The sequence below is a fragment of the Sarcophilus harrisii genome, chromosome 3, assembly GCF_902635505.1.
Source record: "Sarcophilus harrisii chromosome 3, mSarHar1.11, whole genome shotgun sequence".
NCBI lineage: Eukaryota > Metazoa > Chordata > Mammalia > Dasyuromorphia > Dasyuridae > Sarcophilus > Sarcophilus harrisii.
Genome location: NC_045428.1, coordinates 403,308,812 through 403,324,876, shown reverse-complemented (window position 1 = coordinate 403,324,876; position 16,065 = coordinate 403,308,812). Strand labels below are relative to the sequence as shown.

The following is a 16,065-nucleotide window of genomic DNA, read 5'->3' as shown; positions in this document are numbered from 1 at the left end:
TATAACATGGATAATGTTGATATATGGTCATTTAAGTGAAAATGCACCATGAGAGATCCTTATGTACAATTCAGCAAGCACATTTTCATTTGAGTTTGACATCAATGGACACTCCCAATAAGGAAATTCACTATACTAATAAGGAATGGCCCCTGTCTTGTATTTTAGAAACTTAGAGGCAGTTAAATGCTATACTTAGAATGAGAAAGCTCTTAGTTTGAATTATGTCTCAAATATGGGGACCATAAATCATAAACACTTGACCTCTCTTTGACTCAGTTTCCTCATCCATGAAATGGGGATTATAATAGCAAACACCTTACTAGATTCAAGAATAATGGGAAAGCAAATGGAATAATATATATGAAGTACTTTGCAAATACATTAAGTGAAGCTGTCATCATCATCATGATCATCATCATCATCAAATTTCTTGGAATACCGAGAGATTAAATGATTTACCCAAGATAACATAGTATGCGTCAGACATGGGGTTTGAATTCAGGTCTTTTTAACTCAGAGACTAGTTTGTCAGCTTGTAAACGGCACAGCCTCTCTTTGAAATAAATACCAGGTAACTGAGTGAAGGGGTTGGGGAAGAGGAGGCAAAAGTAGCTGTGAAGTGTAAAAAGGGTTTCCTATAGAAGGTATTATATAAGGTGAACCTTGAAGGAGACTAGGAATTGTAAAAGGTAGAAGTATGTAGGGAGATATGCATTTTTGGTAAGAGGGACAGCTAGGTCAAAGGCCCAGATGGAGCTGGAATGTTGTGTGTGAACAGTAAGGTTGCTCATGAAGGGCAGTAGTGTTTAATAAATCTGGATCTTAGACAAAGTAGTAAGCCATCAGAATTTAAATTTTAAGACAGAGAATGAGACCAAACAGCAAATGAAAATGAAAAGCATGCAATTGTCTTCTATTAAAATTTAAACATTATTAGTACTTAATGATTAGCTAAAGTGTTAATAAATACCTCTGTTTTATAGAAAAATATGCATATAACTTACTGAATATGTGTTGCTCTATGTTTTTTTTTTGTTCTAAGTGCCTAGTTAGTTTCTCCTCAAAGTCATAACCAAAGGTTTCCCTCTTAGCAAGAATCCAAATTACAAATATTAGTCCAACTGAAGAAAATCTGTAGCTTCTACAGGCATTTTCAGCCTGGCAAACCAAGATCCATGAAGTGATGACCATCAACATGGCATGCAATGACAACTCAGAAAATAAAAAAAAAACACAGAGAGGAGAAGAATTATGAAAGAAGGAGGAAGGGCTGGTGATTCGAAAAATCCTAAGGATGATGAAATAATGATGTAAATAAAAATAACTTTATGTGGGTCCTAATTGTATCACTCCCTTACCCTAACACAAACTTTGATATATGGTACCCCATTAATGGGAAGTACATAGTGCTATTTTTCCTCTTTAGATCAGAATGTTTCATCTAAGTTGTTGGCAGCACATGCCATCAAATCTGAGCACAGAGATATGGCCGCTGCCAGGTTTATATTGCCTGCCAGTGGGAACATTGATGGAGTGAAGGTTTGAAATGACTGTAATTTGTTACCTCCCAGTTATCAAGTGCATCAGTCTTACTTCTTCTATTCTTTTTTCATCTCTCTCACCCCCCAAAAAAGTTGAAAAATATTTTTTTAAAGACACAGCTCATCAAGAAAGGAAATATTGAAATACTCCCCTAAAGTATCAAAAACTATAAATTTATATGCCTCCTTCCCAAGTCTAAGATAAAGTGTAATTTAAAAAAATATTTCTCTTGCAGTTAATTTTATGACATCTTTTTGGTTCTAAGTTATCAATCACAAATCATTATCTTAACTAAAGTTCCCCTGTATGTGGGAACTAGATCAACATGTACAATTCAAAGCTGACTTCTAATTAGTCTGACCTAGGGTTTCTGGGCTGAGGATTTACTTAGTAAACTCTAAAAATCAAAACAAGTTTGGTGAATAATCAAAAAAGTCTTTGTTTTTGTCTCCTTTTTCTTCTTTTCCTGTCCTTTCTCTCACAGCTGTGTAATGGAGGTTCTGTCACAGATCTTGTCAAAGGCCTGCTGAAGTGTGGGCAGCGGTTGGATGAAGCTATAATCTCTTATATCTTGTATGGGGCACTTTTGGTAAGCATACTCATCAAGCTGATCATGTGAGCAGGAGGTGTGACTTGTGCATCCATTTTTAATGCATACTCTATGGAAATGCTATATTTTATTGTATGGAAACTCAACAATAATATTAATTATGGAGGGCAGTAGAGGAGAAAGGAAGAAGGGGAGGTTGTCTCCAAAGTGATCTCCAGACAAATATTTGTGTAGCCCAAGAGGAGATTGTCTTCCTTAGACTTTTATTTTTAATAACAGGATGATTCTTTTCCAATAAGAGTACTAATGTTTTCCTTTGGTGCCTGCCATGATGATGGTGGTGTTTTTGCCATGCAGGGTCTTCAGCACTTACACAACAACCGAATTATCCACCGAGATGTCAAGGGGAACAACATTCTTCTGACAACAGAAGGAGGAGTTAAGCTCGTTGACTTTGGTAATGAGTGCTTGCCATTTGTTTTCTTGACTGCCTCTGTTTAGCCAGAAGCTGCAATTTATTGTCATCTTACTGGGGGCCTTCCTGAAACACCACAGGCTGTGAGGGGTTTTTCCAGTTGGAAACGTGTATCCATGGGCTGTACAGAGAAGGGGGAGCAGATGGAGCACCCTAGGAGATGCTGTCACAGCATCTATTTGGGGTTTTTTAAAGCATTTCCCATTAACAATAAAAATGTTACCCAAAAAAACCCTTTTAGTAAAAAAAATAAAATTGTTGGTATTCTTATAAGAGCCCTCTGCATTTGAGGGCAATTGCTTTTAATTTGATTTTTGAAGTTCCTTCTTTTGCATATGAAAAGAAAAAGCTGTTTGGTATCTCAAATGACTTTTGCTGGCTTCAGGCACATTTACTCCCAGTGAGCAGAAGGTAAAATGGTCCTGTGGGTCTGAGAGCTAACTTCCATTTAAATTGTGATTATTGCTGCTGTATGTGAGGTTGGTTAAACTGGAAACATTAGTATGAAGTGGAAATGATGAGAGAAAATAGAAAGTGATATTATATATTCCCACAGATCTTTTCAGCATTTCCTCTGGATATTCATAGGGATACAGTAACAGGTCCTAGAAACAGTATGGTGTAGTCAAGAGAGTACTGTACTTGAAGTCAGTAAAATTTGCATTCAGATCCTGCCTCTGATGCTTATTAGTTTTGTGAGCCTGGACAAAAATAGAGTATTTCTGTTTACTTGAGAAGATTCCATAGGACTTATCTATTAAGTAAGACGTGAGTTGTAATCTTCTTTGGTGGAGGAAGTTCCCACACTTGGAATTCTCCATGGTAAGGAAATCATAGATTACTCATGCAAACAGACAGGCTATCTGATATTTTTATTGTTATTGAAATTTTATTATTGTTGCTTTTTGGTCAATTAGTTATGTCCCATTCTTTATAACTCCACGACCATGGAGTTTTATTGGTAAAGATACTGGCATAATTTACTATTTCCTTCTCTGGCTTGTTTTACAGATGAAGAAACTGAGGCAAACAGGGTTAAATGACTTGCCCAGGATCATATAGCTAGTGTCTAAGATCAAATTTGAACTCAGCTTCTCTTGATTCCAGCACTCTATCCACTGTGTACTTAGCTGCCCCAAGAATCGGTTATATTCCCAAAAAGAGAGAAAAAATAAGTACTAAGTAACCTTAGGGCATTTGTAACAATCCATTAGTTTTAAAAAAAAGGAATTTGCAGCACTTTTATCCTTACATATTTATTTACAAATTTCAAGTACAAAACCAAAATGAAGATACAGTTCTGTTAGGATATTTGCCTAGAAGTATTAATCATTTTAATAATACAAAGGGAGTCAGGACAATAATGAGATCCCTAAATGTGCTAATGACTAATGTGTGCAAAAAAAATCATGTGAAAATATATCATGAAATTAGTTGGGTTCCTTTAGTTTTCTTTATTTGCCAGTAAGAAAATAGGAGAGAATAGAAGGCAACATTGAGCCCAGACAGGGGTATATCCCATGACATCAAGCCCAAAGTTACAACTGGTGTTCCACTAATAGAGCTTTGCTCTAGGATGCGAACTTTAGGGAATACTGGATTACTTGTACTTCTTCAGCAAATTAGAAGCAACTGAGTTTGGCATGCATTGACTTAATTTAAATAGAAAACTATCAGATGACAGCTCCCAGGTATCTCTCTAGCAAAAGGGCTAATCTTGATGTCTCACAGTTTCTCCTAAATCTCCCAAATGAAGAAGTGCTTCAGGTCTATTTCTTTGGATGAGGTTTTGATAAATTGTCTCAGGCACAAAAAATCTTAGACTCTTGGCAAGATATCTTGTAATATATAGTCAGTGGTCTTTCCTAGGCTAAAAGCATAGGGGTCACTAACAGGTCCAGGCCCACTACTGATTCTCAGGGTGGCTTTGACTTGATTTGCTTTCAATTTGGGCTGGTTTGCTCTGCCAGAGTTTTATAAAATAGTACATACAGATTGAAACTTTTGATTGGGTTGATCTGAATTATTTTACCTGATTATTCACCACCCAGTTTGGCTAAAAAAATCAACAAATATTTTCTAGATTGAACAATCAAACAAGTTGAATGTAAATATAGGGAAAAATCATTTGAACAGCTCACGGTACCCTACTGACTACCAAGCATGTGCCTGATTTCTCTTTCCCTAATGGAAGGCAACCAGAAGTTTTCCATTTCTCAATGTGATCTGGAATAATCCCAAGATGTCCTGCCTTTAGTCAGGAGTTTTGGTTTTCCTGTTAAAGTCCTGATCAGATCAGTGTTCATTTGAAATCCAGTGCTAATGGAATTAGGTTGTGTGAATAAAGGAAGCAAATGAGACTAGTCCACAAGCGTCAATCAACTTTATATAAGCAATTCAACTTTACCACGTAAGCATCCCTTTCCGAAGGCAAACATCTGCCTTCCACATGTTGGGATGTAGCAAATGGAATTGTTTCAGCAAAGGTGAAACCTCTGGCTCTGGCTCTTAGTAAGGTCAGAGATATAGTTTTTGAAAACCAAGACTGGGAAGTTCTCTGATTTGCTTAAGGTCACCCAGGTAGAAAGGGAAAGAGCTGGGATTTAGAGCCCTTTCCCTCTTTAGAAAATTAATAGTTCCTGAGAGCCACTTGCAATGCTTTTTCATCAAAAACAGATTTCACTGGAAGGAGTTTTATGTAAAAAGGGTTCCATGACATAAAAAAGTATTAGTATCCCTAGTCCATTTTATTAATGAGGAAACTGAGGGACAGAAAGGTTACATAGCAACTCAAGGTCACAGAGGCCATAAGGGACAGAGGTATAATTCAAACTCAGAGCCATGATCCCAAATCTAGAACTTTTTGTACTGCATCTCATTGCTATTCTTGGTTGCCCCATTTATGAAAATGAAAACCATCCCATGATAGACCATACCTCTAATTTGTAATAATGTTAATGGCAAAAATGCACTCCTCTCTAGTGAATTAAATAAAACTGAAAAGTATATGAGACAGCATTATTGGCCCACTTCCAGTTTCCATCACTTGTTTTATTTCAGGTGTTTCAGCTCAGCTAACCAGCACACGTCTACGTAGAAACACATCAGTTGGCACACCATTTTGGATGGCTCCTGAGGTAAGCACTCTATGTCTAGCCTCTATGTTACTGGGTGTTTCTGCATGCTGACATGGTGTTTCAGTTATGTGTTCTTCTATAAAGTGTCAAGGGAATAATATATGAAGAAGAAAATTGGCTGTTGGTTTTTTTTTTTTTCCTGGCTGTATAGTAATAGTCCCAAAAGTAGTTGTTGCTGACTGTCATTGCTTAGTCAAGCTTGGTTAGATAGTAGTTTATCTGGAAAAAATGTGGCATAGTGAAAATACTGTTTGATTTGAAGTCAGAGGAGCCGAGTTTAATCCAGTTTCTTATACTTACTGCCTTGTGTGACTTTAGAATTCAGTTAACATCTCTGGGCTTGGTTTCCTCATCTGTAAAATAAAGTGCTTTGTCTAGAGGGCCCTTAAGGTCCATTTCAGGTCTAAATCTATGATCTTGGAATTTTAGTGGACTATAAGCTCAGTACGAGTTAGAAATGCAACATGGCATCTGAAAAAGCTAATGTAATCTTGGGTTGAATTAGGAGTGAGTCAGTTTACACAGTCAATTAACATTTATTTTTGTTCAGTTGTGTCTGACTCTTTGTGACCTATTTGGAATTATTTTTGCAAAGAGACTGGAGTGGCTTGCCATTTCCTTCTCCAGTTTATTTTACAGATGAGGAAACTAGGTCAAATAGGGTTAAGTGACTTGTCCAGAGTCACACAGTAGTGTCTTAGGCCCATTTTGAATTCAGGAAGATGAGTTTTCCTGACTCCAGGCCAGGCTCTCTATCCATTCTGCCAACTAAATTGCCCTAGCAGTTAATAAATACTTCCTATGTTTTAGGAACCTTGCTAAGTTCTAGGGATACAAGTAAAAGCAAATATAGACCCTGCTTTCAAAGAGACAACATGTAAGCACATATGTACAAACAAGCTTTATACAGGATATGTTTGAAATAATCAACAGAAGGAAGGCTCTACATTAAGGGAAATCAGAAAATACTTCCTGTTGAAGATGAGGTTTTAGCTGGGACTTGAAGGAAGCCAGGGAACCCAAGAAGAGAGTCATGGTTTTCAGGAATAGAGAGGTGATAATTTTACTATTTTCAGCTAAGTGGTACAGTAGATAGAGAGCAGATAAAGTAGAGATAGGAAGACTTACTTTTCTGAATTCAAATCCAGCTTTGCTTATTAGCTGAGTGACTTTGGACAAATCAGCGAACTCTGTTTACCTCAGTTCTTTATCTGTAAAATGAGCTAAAGAAGGAAATGGCAAAAACTACTCCAATAAATTTGACAAGAAAACTCCAAATGGGATCACAAAGAATCAAATATGAATTTTACTCTATTAGGTCTTTGTCAGATCAAGTATGTAATATTGTTTTCAGTTTATTTTCCATAACTGAGGTAGGATATTGATAATCCAGAGGGTGATGGTGAAAGGTCTGGAGTCCATGTCATTTGAGAATCATTTGGAGGAACTGGAAATATGAAGATTAGAAAAGAGATGACTCAAAAGTTAATGGTAGCTGCCTTTAAATTTGTTAAGGGATATCAGATGAAAGAGAGAATAGACATGTTCTGTTTGGTCCTGGAACATAGGACCAGAAGCAATGAAAGTAAGTTTCCAAGAGGCAAATTTAAGTTTGATAGTAGACTCAAGCACTCACTGGAGGTCTTCAGGCAGAAATTGAATTTCCACTTGTCTATTTGTTTATACTGGGGATTCTCATTGGATTTGGGTTACATTAGATGGATAGAGGTCCTGTCTCACTCTAAAATTCTGTGATTTTGTTCTCTGCTACCTGGCACCTGATCACTCCTCTTGTGGGCTCTATTCTTTTTGTTATTATTATTATTATTTTGACAAGACACAGGCCTGAGCGTAATTCAATCCCAGTGCCATCTAAAACCAGTTACAGAACCTACTGTGAAATGACGCATGTGGTGGTTTGGGAAATGTTCCAACCAGATAATAGCATGCTCTGAAGCAAGAATATCTCTTCGAGTGAACATTTAATTTGTGCAACATCCTGTGTCATAAATGAGACTCTGCCTCTGGGATTATACAAACTGGCCTCTTTAATAAGAGGACTAAAGTGTGGAAGATGTGCCAAAAGGATTAAGAGGGATTTGGGGGCAGTGAGAGAAGGGCTCTTCCTTCCTCTGGTTTAGGACTAGCAGGTTCCTGTGTTAGCTTTTGATTGGTCTCTTCTTTAAGGAAAGTATAATTGAGGTCACTGAACTCTTCTCCATGGTAGAACAACAGCATGCTGTGGAAGGTCTTGTTCACATTACAAAGAGCAGCAAGATGATGGCCTTAGCTTCAGCAAGTGTAATTAAAAGAAACCTACCCTGAGTTTTGCACATTTCTAAAAGGTGTTTGGGATAGGAAGGGAAAAAAAATTCTTTTTCACCTTTCTAGCCGTGGCTGGGTTGAACAAAATAAGTACAGTGTTTCTTTAGGGGGTAGTTTTGTGGTCTAATAGTGAGCTTTTAATACCCAGATTCCTTGGAACTGGTTCAGATCTCAGCAGGGTCAAGTCAACTCTCCATCCTGCTGAGGTGGATAAATTGAGTAGAGCAGTTTACTGTGCGGGAGTCCCATGGATGAGCCTTTGCAAAGCCCGACTGGCTGACTGTTCTCCACGCAGGCGCCAAAGATTCCATCAAATAGACACTGAGATGCTCCGTGGCCCTTCCTGCAATCCCTGGGATTTAGCGAAAACCCCAGGGCTACCAAGCATCATTTCATTCCTAGTGTTTATTGTCCAAATGAAGACTATATTTAGCTAATACAGTGACGTAAGTCTAAGTCCGGTATTTCTGTCTTTTTGGATCATACACAATAACAAATCAAAATGTTAGACATTAAATATTGAATTGGTAATGATTTAGCTTGAGGGTGTTAAGTGTGGAGTAGGGAGGACAATATTGGGTTTGCAATCAGAAGGCTCTGACACTAGATATGTGACCTTGTTATACTCTTAAGGCCTCTGTTTCCTTATTTTAAAAAATGAAGGGAGGGGGCAGCCTAATTAGGGGATAGGCAGTGGATACAGTACCAGCCCTAAAGTCAGGAGGACCTGAGTTCAAATATGACCTCAGATACTTAACAGCTGTGGGACCCTGGGCAACTCACTTAATCCCAATTTCCTCAGGGAAAAAAAAAAGGAGGATGAAGGGGAGATTTTTTTTTTTAATTAAAAGCTATATAAATAACAAAAGAGAAATTAGACTACATGGTGGTTTCAATAAGTTCTGAAATAATGATGCTAAATTAATATTCTTTCCAACTAATGGTAAAATTTTATACAGTAATTTTATTATATTCTCAGTTTTAGTATATTTGAAGCAGTTAGATGGTGCAATGGATAGAGTGCTGGGCCTGGAGTCAGGAAGACTCATCTTTCTGAGTTAAAATACGACTTCAGACTAGCTGTGTGACCCTGGGCAAGTCACTTAATCCTGTTTGCTTCAGTTTCCTTTGCTGTCAAATGAGTTGGAGAAGGAAATGTATCCAGTATCTTTGTGAAGAAAACCCAAATGGGATCAAGAAGAGTTGGATATGACTGAAAATAACTGAACAAAAATATAATTGAATGAGGACTCCACTAGAATACTACAATCACACACTTGTAAAACAACATCAAATATTTGTTTTTATATATATTTTAAAGGAGGACATTTGTTACTAATCATTGTCTATTTTTGGGAGAGATTTAAATATACATATAAATGAATTTAAAGTGGTAAAATAAATACATATATATTTGTATATATATGTATTTATATATATGTGGATATATATGTATATATAAGCCTCAGCAACTGATATATGTAATTTAAAATGTGCTACTCCCCAAACTAAGTAGCTAAGTGAATGTGACCCTCCTTAGATTAAATACTGAAAAACTGTCAAGGAGCACAGTTTTTCCGGACAGTGCAAAGTAGCAACATAAATTAACTGTCTCTTCAACACTGCCCATTCATTCTGACTAGCTTCCTGATTGAAGCTACTAAATGTTGTAGAATAGAAACTGTCAGTCAAGTGAAACAATAGAAAAAATATGATAAGGCATGACTGACTAGAATTGTCATAGGATTCTCAGATATTCTCATGCTAGCTGGAGTTTTGAGAGGGGGAAGAGAACAAGATGATACATACAGAAAAGATAAAAAATAACCTTAGAGGGGAAAGAATTAGCATTTGGGGGAATGGGAAAGGCCAGAGATGCCAGTGGGAAAATTAATAAACAAAATAAAAAAAAGTTTTCAGTGATGGAAACTAGAAAATTTGGAACAATAGTTAATGTTTCCCAATCAGCCAGCATAGAAGAATCCCATCTCAGATTGCTCCAGGGTATCTGGATATTTTGACATTGCTGCCAAAGCCTACCTATACCTAAGTCTGCCCACTCCATCCCTCCTCATTTTATAGATGAAGAATCTAAGACCCAGAGAGCCAAATAAGGAAAACGGAGGCAGATTATAATTGCATAGAGAGGTAGTACAATTATTGTTAGTGCCATTTTACAAATAAAGAAACTGAGCCTGTGAGTGGCAAAACGTCACTCAGTTAATGACCAAGTGTGAACAGATTAGATAGATTAGATGGATTCTGAGGTCCATTACAGCATAAAATTGTATGAGCCTATGATTGTAATGAAATTATTGCTTGGACTCTAAACATTCCCCTCTAAAATAGGGAATGATTTGAGTGAAAGAGGAACTATGCATTAAAATCTGTGGATCCAGCTATTTCAGAAAAAGCAGAATTTGGTCAGGTAACTTGCTCCAGGGTACACAGTCCCAATTGGGGGTGGGGCTGGCACATGTGGGGTTAAAGGCTACTTCTACTTACACCCTAGTAAGTGTCCAAGACAGGAGTCCAACCCAGAAACCTGATTCCTAAGCCAGTATCTTTCTATTACATCATGCTTTAGTCAGCTTGGAAGGCAACAGGACATAATGGGTAGGGAGCTAGGGAGCTAGAACAAGCTATGTGTCAGAGGCTAAGCCTTAGTGTTCCTCAAAGTGTAGTCCAAAGAATTGTTGGGGTCTCTGAAACCCTTTCAGAGAGTCTACAAATTCAAAGTTATTTTTTATTTCTAATATAGTAAATAGTTATAAATATAACCCATGTAAACAAAAACTCTTTGAACAGATCCTCGATAGTTTTTTTAACAACATGAAGATACTGAGAACAAAAGTTTGAGAACCACTGGACTAAGCACTTTATAAACATCTCCTATGTTTATATGAGAAGTAGATGATAAGTCCTATTTTACAGTTAAGGAAACTGAGGCAGTCACTTGATTTCGATCATCCTGCTTGTAGGCACATGAGGCAGGATTTGACTATCCACTGAACCACCCAGCTGCCTCTGACACCAGCAGTGTGACCCTCAGCAAATTATTTCTTGCAGTCTCAATGTTCTTATGAGGGAGCCAGGATTTCATGACTTTTAAGATCTCGTCTAGCTTTAAAATCGATGATTGTATGAAATTTTACTACATCTACTTTGTCTCACCACCCCTTTTTCATCAACTATTATTATACAAGTGAACAGTCAAAAAGTACCTAGATTAAAGTTCAGTTTTTTTTCCAATTTAAGAGATATTTGACTTCACTATTTAATTCTAGATCAATGAGACTCTTTCCTTAAGCCTTTATTCCTCTTAATGTTTCTGTATATAGCAACACTATTCACATCTGTAAGTTTATTCTTTTTGTCATTTCTCTCTTGCCTTTCATTACACAATGTTCTGGGTGGCACAGTGAATAAAGAATTAGGTCTGAAGTTGGGAAGACCTGCATTTGAATCTCGTCTTAGACACTTACTAGATGTGAGATCTTGGGCAAATCATTTAACCCTTAATTTGTCTCAGTTTCCTCAATTGTAAAAATAGGGATAACTATAGCACCTATTTTGCAGGATTGTTAGGATAAAATGAGTTAATGTTTGAAAAATATTTAGCACAATACTTGGCACGTAGTAACTACCTGGTATTATATAAAAATATTCTAAATCTCTGCACATATTTGATAAATGTATTTCCAATTTTGATTTGATCATTGCCTTAATTCTATAAGGTAAGCAGATGTAGATATTATCTCTGTTTTATTATTGAAGAAAGAGATCCAGTGATAGAGTTGAAACTGGAATCCAGTTCTCCTCATTCTTAATTCTGTCATCTTTCTATTATTTCATATGCAAAATAAATGTGAGCTATATGAGGAAAGAATATATGTAAACTATATTAGAAAAGAATTAAACAAGGAAAGTGACAAAATATTATTATATTTTGAGCAATCTAACTGGGTTCAAATCCTGCCTTTACCACTTGCTAGCAAATAATCCTGGGCTCAGATCATTTAACTTTTCTGGTCATTAGAATATTCAACCTCTAAATCAACCCTGATAGCTTCACAGTCCTACAATAATAAATCACTTAACTCCTTTATGTCAGCTTCTTCATCTCTATGTAAAATTAGGGAGGTGGGACAGAGATGATTTCTGAGGTCCTTTATAGGGTTTGCTGATTCTTAAATTTTAGGAAATTGTAAATATTTCAGGGAAATATTATGAAATAGGAATAGGAAGAAATATTTAATAAAGAACACCCAGAAGGGAAATACCATCTGTGATTTTAAAAATGAATTCACTCAAATCCCACCAACACATGAGAGATTCCCAATCTACAAGGATTCCGTTAACACTATATCTTACTAAAACAGCCAAAGGTCTGTTTCTGTATTGGAAACAGGCTTGGGAATACAGTAAACATTTGTTTCTTTTTAGAAAAAATATTTTTCCCTCCATCTGTTCACTGTTGCAAAGGAGAGCTAATCAGTGGTGCAGAGAAACAAATCTGGTGTGATAGATCTGAAAATGGGTCTCCCGCAGCCTGGCAAAGAGTCCTGGCTATGGTACAGTTCCCATAGCAACCCTTTTAAACCAGAACAGAAACATAGCACACTTTTAGCAACTATCATGTGACTATTAATTATGCCATCAGCTGACTTAATGGCCCTATAATAGCAGCATTTCTTTTGCCATTGTCAGGAAATGGGATGACAAATGAGATCACTGAAAGTACTTTGAAAACTGTCTGGGGCTTTTGAGTTACACAGATTGTACAGATGCTGGATTATTGTTAGCAGCTTTTTGACTGATGATCAAGATCTATTCTTAAATTTTTTTGGTATCAGGATGCCTATGCATTTAAAAATTATTGATGACAAACCCACCTCCCTTGTGGACCCTCTGAAAGGATCTCAAGAAACTCCAGATGTGAATCATAATTTGAGAACCACCAATCTAAATCAAGGACATTAGCTATTTAAATCACATCATTTAAGAAACTTCCCAATAGCAACCTAATTCATGGTAGTCATCAGAGCAAACCAACTTCAAAAAAAGAAACAAAATAAAAAAGTTATTGAAAAATAAAATATCTTATTCTAATCATTTTAAAGGGTGGAGGCAAGATGGTGGAGTACAGAAGCACTCAATTAAGTTTTATCAACATTTCCCTTCCAAACAACTTGATGAATATATACAAAAATATAATTTCCTGGATTAACAGAAAAGAAAATAGAATACTAAAATAACCGTGTCTTAGGAAAAGAAATTTAAAAAGCCATCAATTGAAAAGCCAAAAAATAAGCTCATCAATGAACTCCCTAAGAAAAAAATCTCCAGACTAGATGGATTTACAAGTAAATTTTACTAAACATTTAAAATACAGATAAATCCAAAATAATATAAATTATTTGAAAAAAAAACAGGTCAAAAAGGAGTCCTACCAAATTCTTCCTATGATATAAATATTGTTTTGATACCTAGACCAAGGAAAGGAAAAACAAAGAAAACTACAAACCAGTTTCCTTAATGAATTATATTAAAAAGTTTAAATAAAAATATTAGCAAGGAGATGAATAGCAACATATCAAAAAGATCATGTATTATGACTAGGTGAAATTTATACCAGGAATGCAACACCAATTCAGTATTAGGAAAACTTCAGCATCATTGACCGTATCAATAACAAAAACAACAAAAATCATATGATTATATCAATACATGCAGAAAAAGCTTCTGGCATCCCTATTAAAAACACTAGAAAACACAGGACTAAATGGAGTATTTTTTAAAAGAATAAAATGACACTTCACCACATGAAATAGTGTCTAAAACCAAGAGCAAGTATTATCTGTAATGGAGATGAACTTGAAGCCTTTCCATAATTACAACTATTATTCAATATTATACTAGAAATTCTAGCTATAATAGTAAAACATGAAAAAGAAAGTGAAGGAATTAAAAATAGGCAATGAGGAAATAAAACTCACTCTCTGCAGATGAAACAATTAACAACTTCAGCAAAATTGCAAGATATAAAATAAATCCATATAAATCATCAGCATTTCTATTTACTACCAACAAAACTCAGCAGGAAGAGATAGAAATAGAAATTCCATTTGAAATAACTGCAGACAATATAGAATATTAGGAATCTATCCACCAAGACAAACACCAGCAAGTATATGAACACAATTATAAAACACTTTTCACAGAAATAAAGGCACATTTAAACAACTGGAGAAATAATAATTGCTCATGGATAGGTTGAATCAATGTAATAAAAATGATAATTTTACCTAATTTAGCTTACTTATTTAGTGCTATACCATTTAAAAAGAACTATTTTATAGAGCTAGAAAAAATAATAACAAAATTCATCTGGAGGAACAAAAGGTCAAGAATCAAGGGAATCAATGAAAAAAATATGAAGGAAGGTAGCCTAGAGGAAATGGCAATCATCAAAGCAATCTGATTGTTATTGCTAAGTGATGTCCAACTCTTTGTGATCCCAGTTAGGGTTTTCTTGGCAAAGATACTGTAGTGGTTTGGCATTTCCTTCGCCAGCTCATTTTACAGATGAGGAAACTAAGACAAACAGGGTTAAATTACTTGTCCAGTGTCACACAGCTAGCATCTTAGGCAAGATTTGAATTTGAGTCCTCCTGACTCCAGGTCCAGTACTTGTCCAAACAATCAAATACTGCCTGTGAAATAGAGTGGTGGACAAGTGGAATGGCTTAGATATGCAATACACAGTAATGAATGACTGTAGTAACCTAATGTTTAATAAACTCATCCAGGTTTGGAGATAAGAACTCAACATTTTGCAAGGTTGCTGGAAAAATTGGAAAGCAGCAGTTTAACACAAACAAGGCAGAAACCAGCATTTCACATTGTATACTAATGTAAGGTCAAAATTAATAAATAATTTTGACATAAAGATAAATAGCATAAATAAATTAGGGGAGCATGGAGAAATTTATCTGTCAAACTTATTAATGACCAAAGAAGACACAGAGGGTCATAAGAAATAAAATAGATTATTTTATATTATATGAAATTAAAAAGCTTTAGTACAAAAAACTAATATAACCAGAATTGGAAGGAAATCAGGAAACTGGGAAAAAACTTTTTACATCAAGTTTCTCTGAAATGGTTTGATTTCTCAAATATATTGGGAAATGAACCAAATTCATAAACAAAGATCCATTCTCCAATTGATAGATGGTCAAAGGATATGGACAGAGTTTTCAGAAGAAAAAATCAAAGATATCAATAGTTGCCTGAAAAAAAATGCTCTACATCATTACTGTTTAGAGAAATGTAAATTAAAACAACTGATATACCACTTCACAACTATCAGATTGACTAATAGGATATAAAAGGAAAATAACAAATGCTGGAGGGGATGTGAATAAACTGGGACACTATTATACTGTAGGTGGAATTGTGAACTAGCCCAATCATTCTTGAAAATAATGTATAACTATCTTCAAACAGTTATAAAATTGTGCATACCCTGTAACCCAGCAATATCACTATTAGGGCAGTTTCTCAAAGAAGTCAAAGTGCTCAAAAATTGTTTATAGCATTAATTTTTGTGGTGTCAAAGAAATGGAAACTGAGGGGATACCCATCAATTGGGAAATAGCTGAATAAATTAATAGTATGTGATTTTGATGGAACAGTATAAGCAGGATGATTTCAGCAAAACCTGGAAAGATATATAAAGTGAACAAGGATAATATTGTACATATTGCAATATTGTATAAGTGATCAATTGTAAAATACTTACCTATTCTGATCAAGACAATAATCTAAGACAATGATTAGGAATATAATCAATGATCCAAAGGATCCATGTTGAAAACTGTCCTCATTTCCAGAGAGAGAACTGAATACATATTGAAGCATACTTAAAACAAAACAAACTTTATTTTTCTTGTTTTTATTATTCATCTGTTTTCTTTTACAAGATGGCTAATGTGGAAATATGTTTTGTATGACTTCACATGTATAAT

At 35.5% G+C, this 16,065-nt stretch overlaps 1 protein-coding gene across 1 annotated transcript in view; it reads left to right on the top strand.

The window, feature by feature from the left end:
• The first annotated feature begins 1,488 nt into the window (after positions 1-1,488).
• LOC100929651 (myosin-IIIb) overlaps positions 1,489-16,065 on the top strand; it is a 212,167-nt gene continuing 197,590 nt past the window's right edge. The window contains exons 1-4 of the mRNA XM_031961351.1: positions 1,489-1,542; positions 2,030-2,134; positions 2,453-2,552; positions 5,631-5,707. Of these exons, the coding sequence (XP_031817211.1) occupies positions 1,489-1,542; positions 2,030-2,134; positions 2,453-2,552; positions 5,631-5,707 (336 nt within the window). The remainder of the gene's footprint in view (positions 1,543-2,029; positions 2,135-2,452; positions 2,553-5,630; positions 5,708-16,065) is intronic.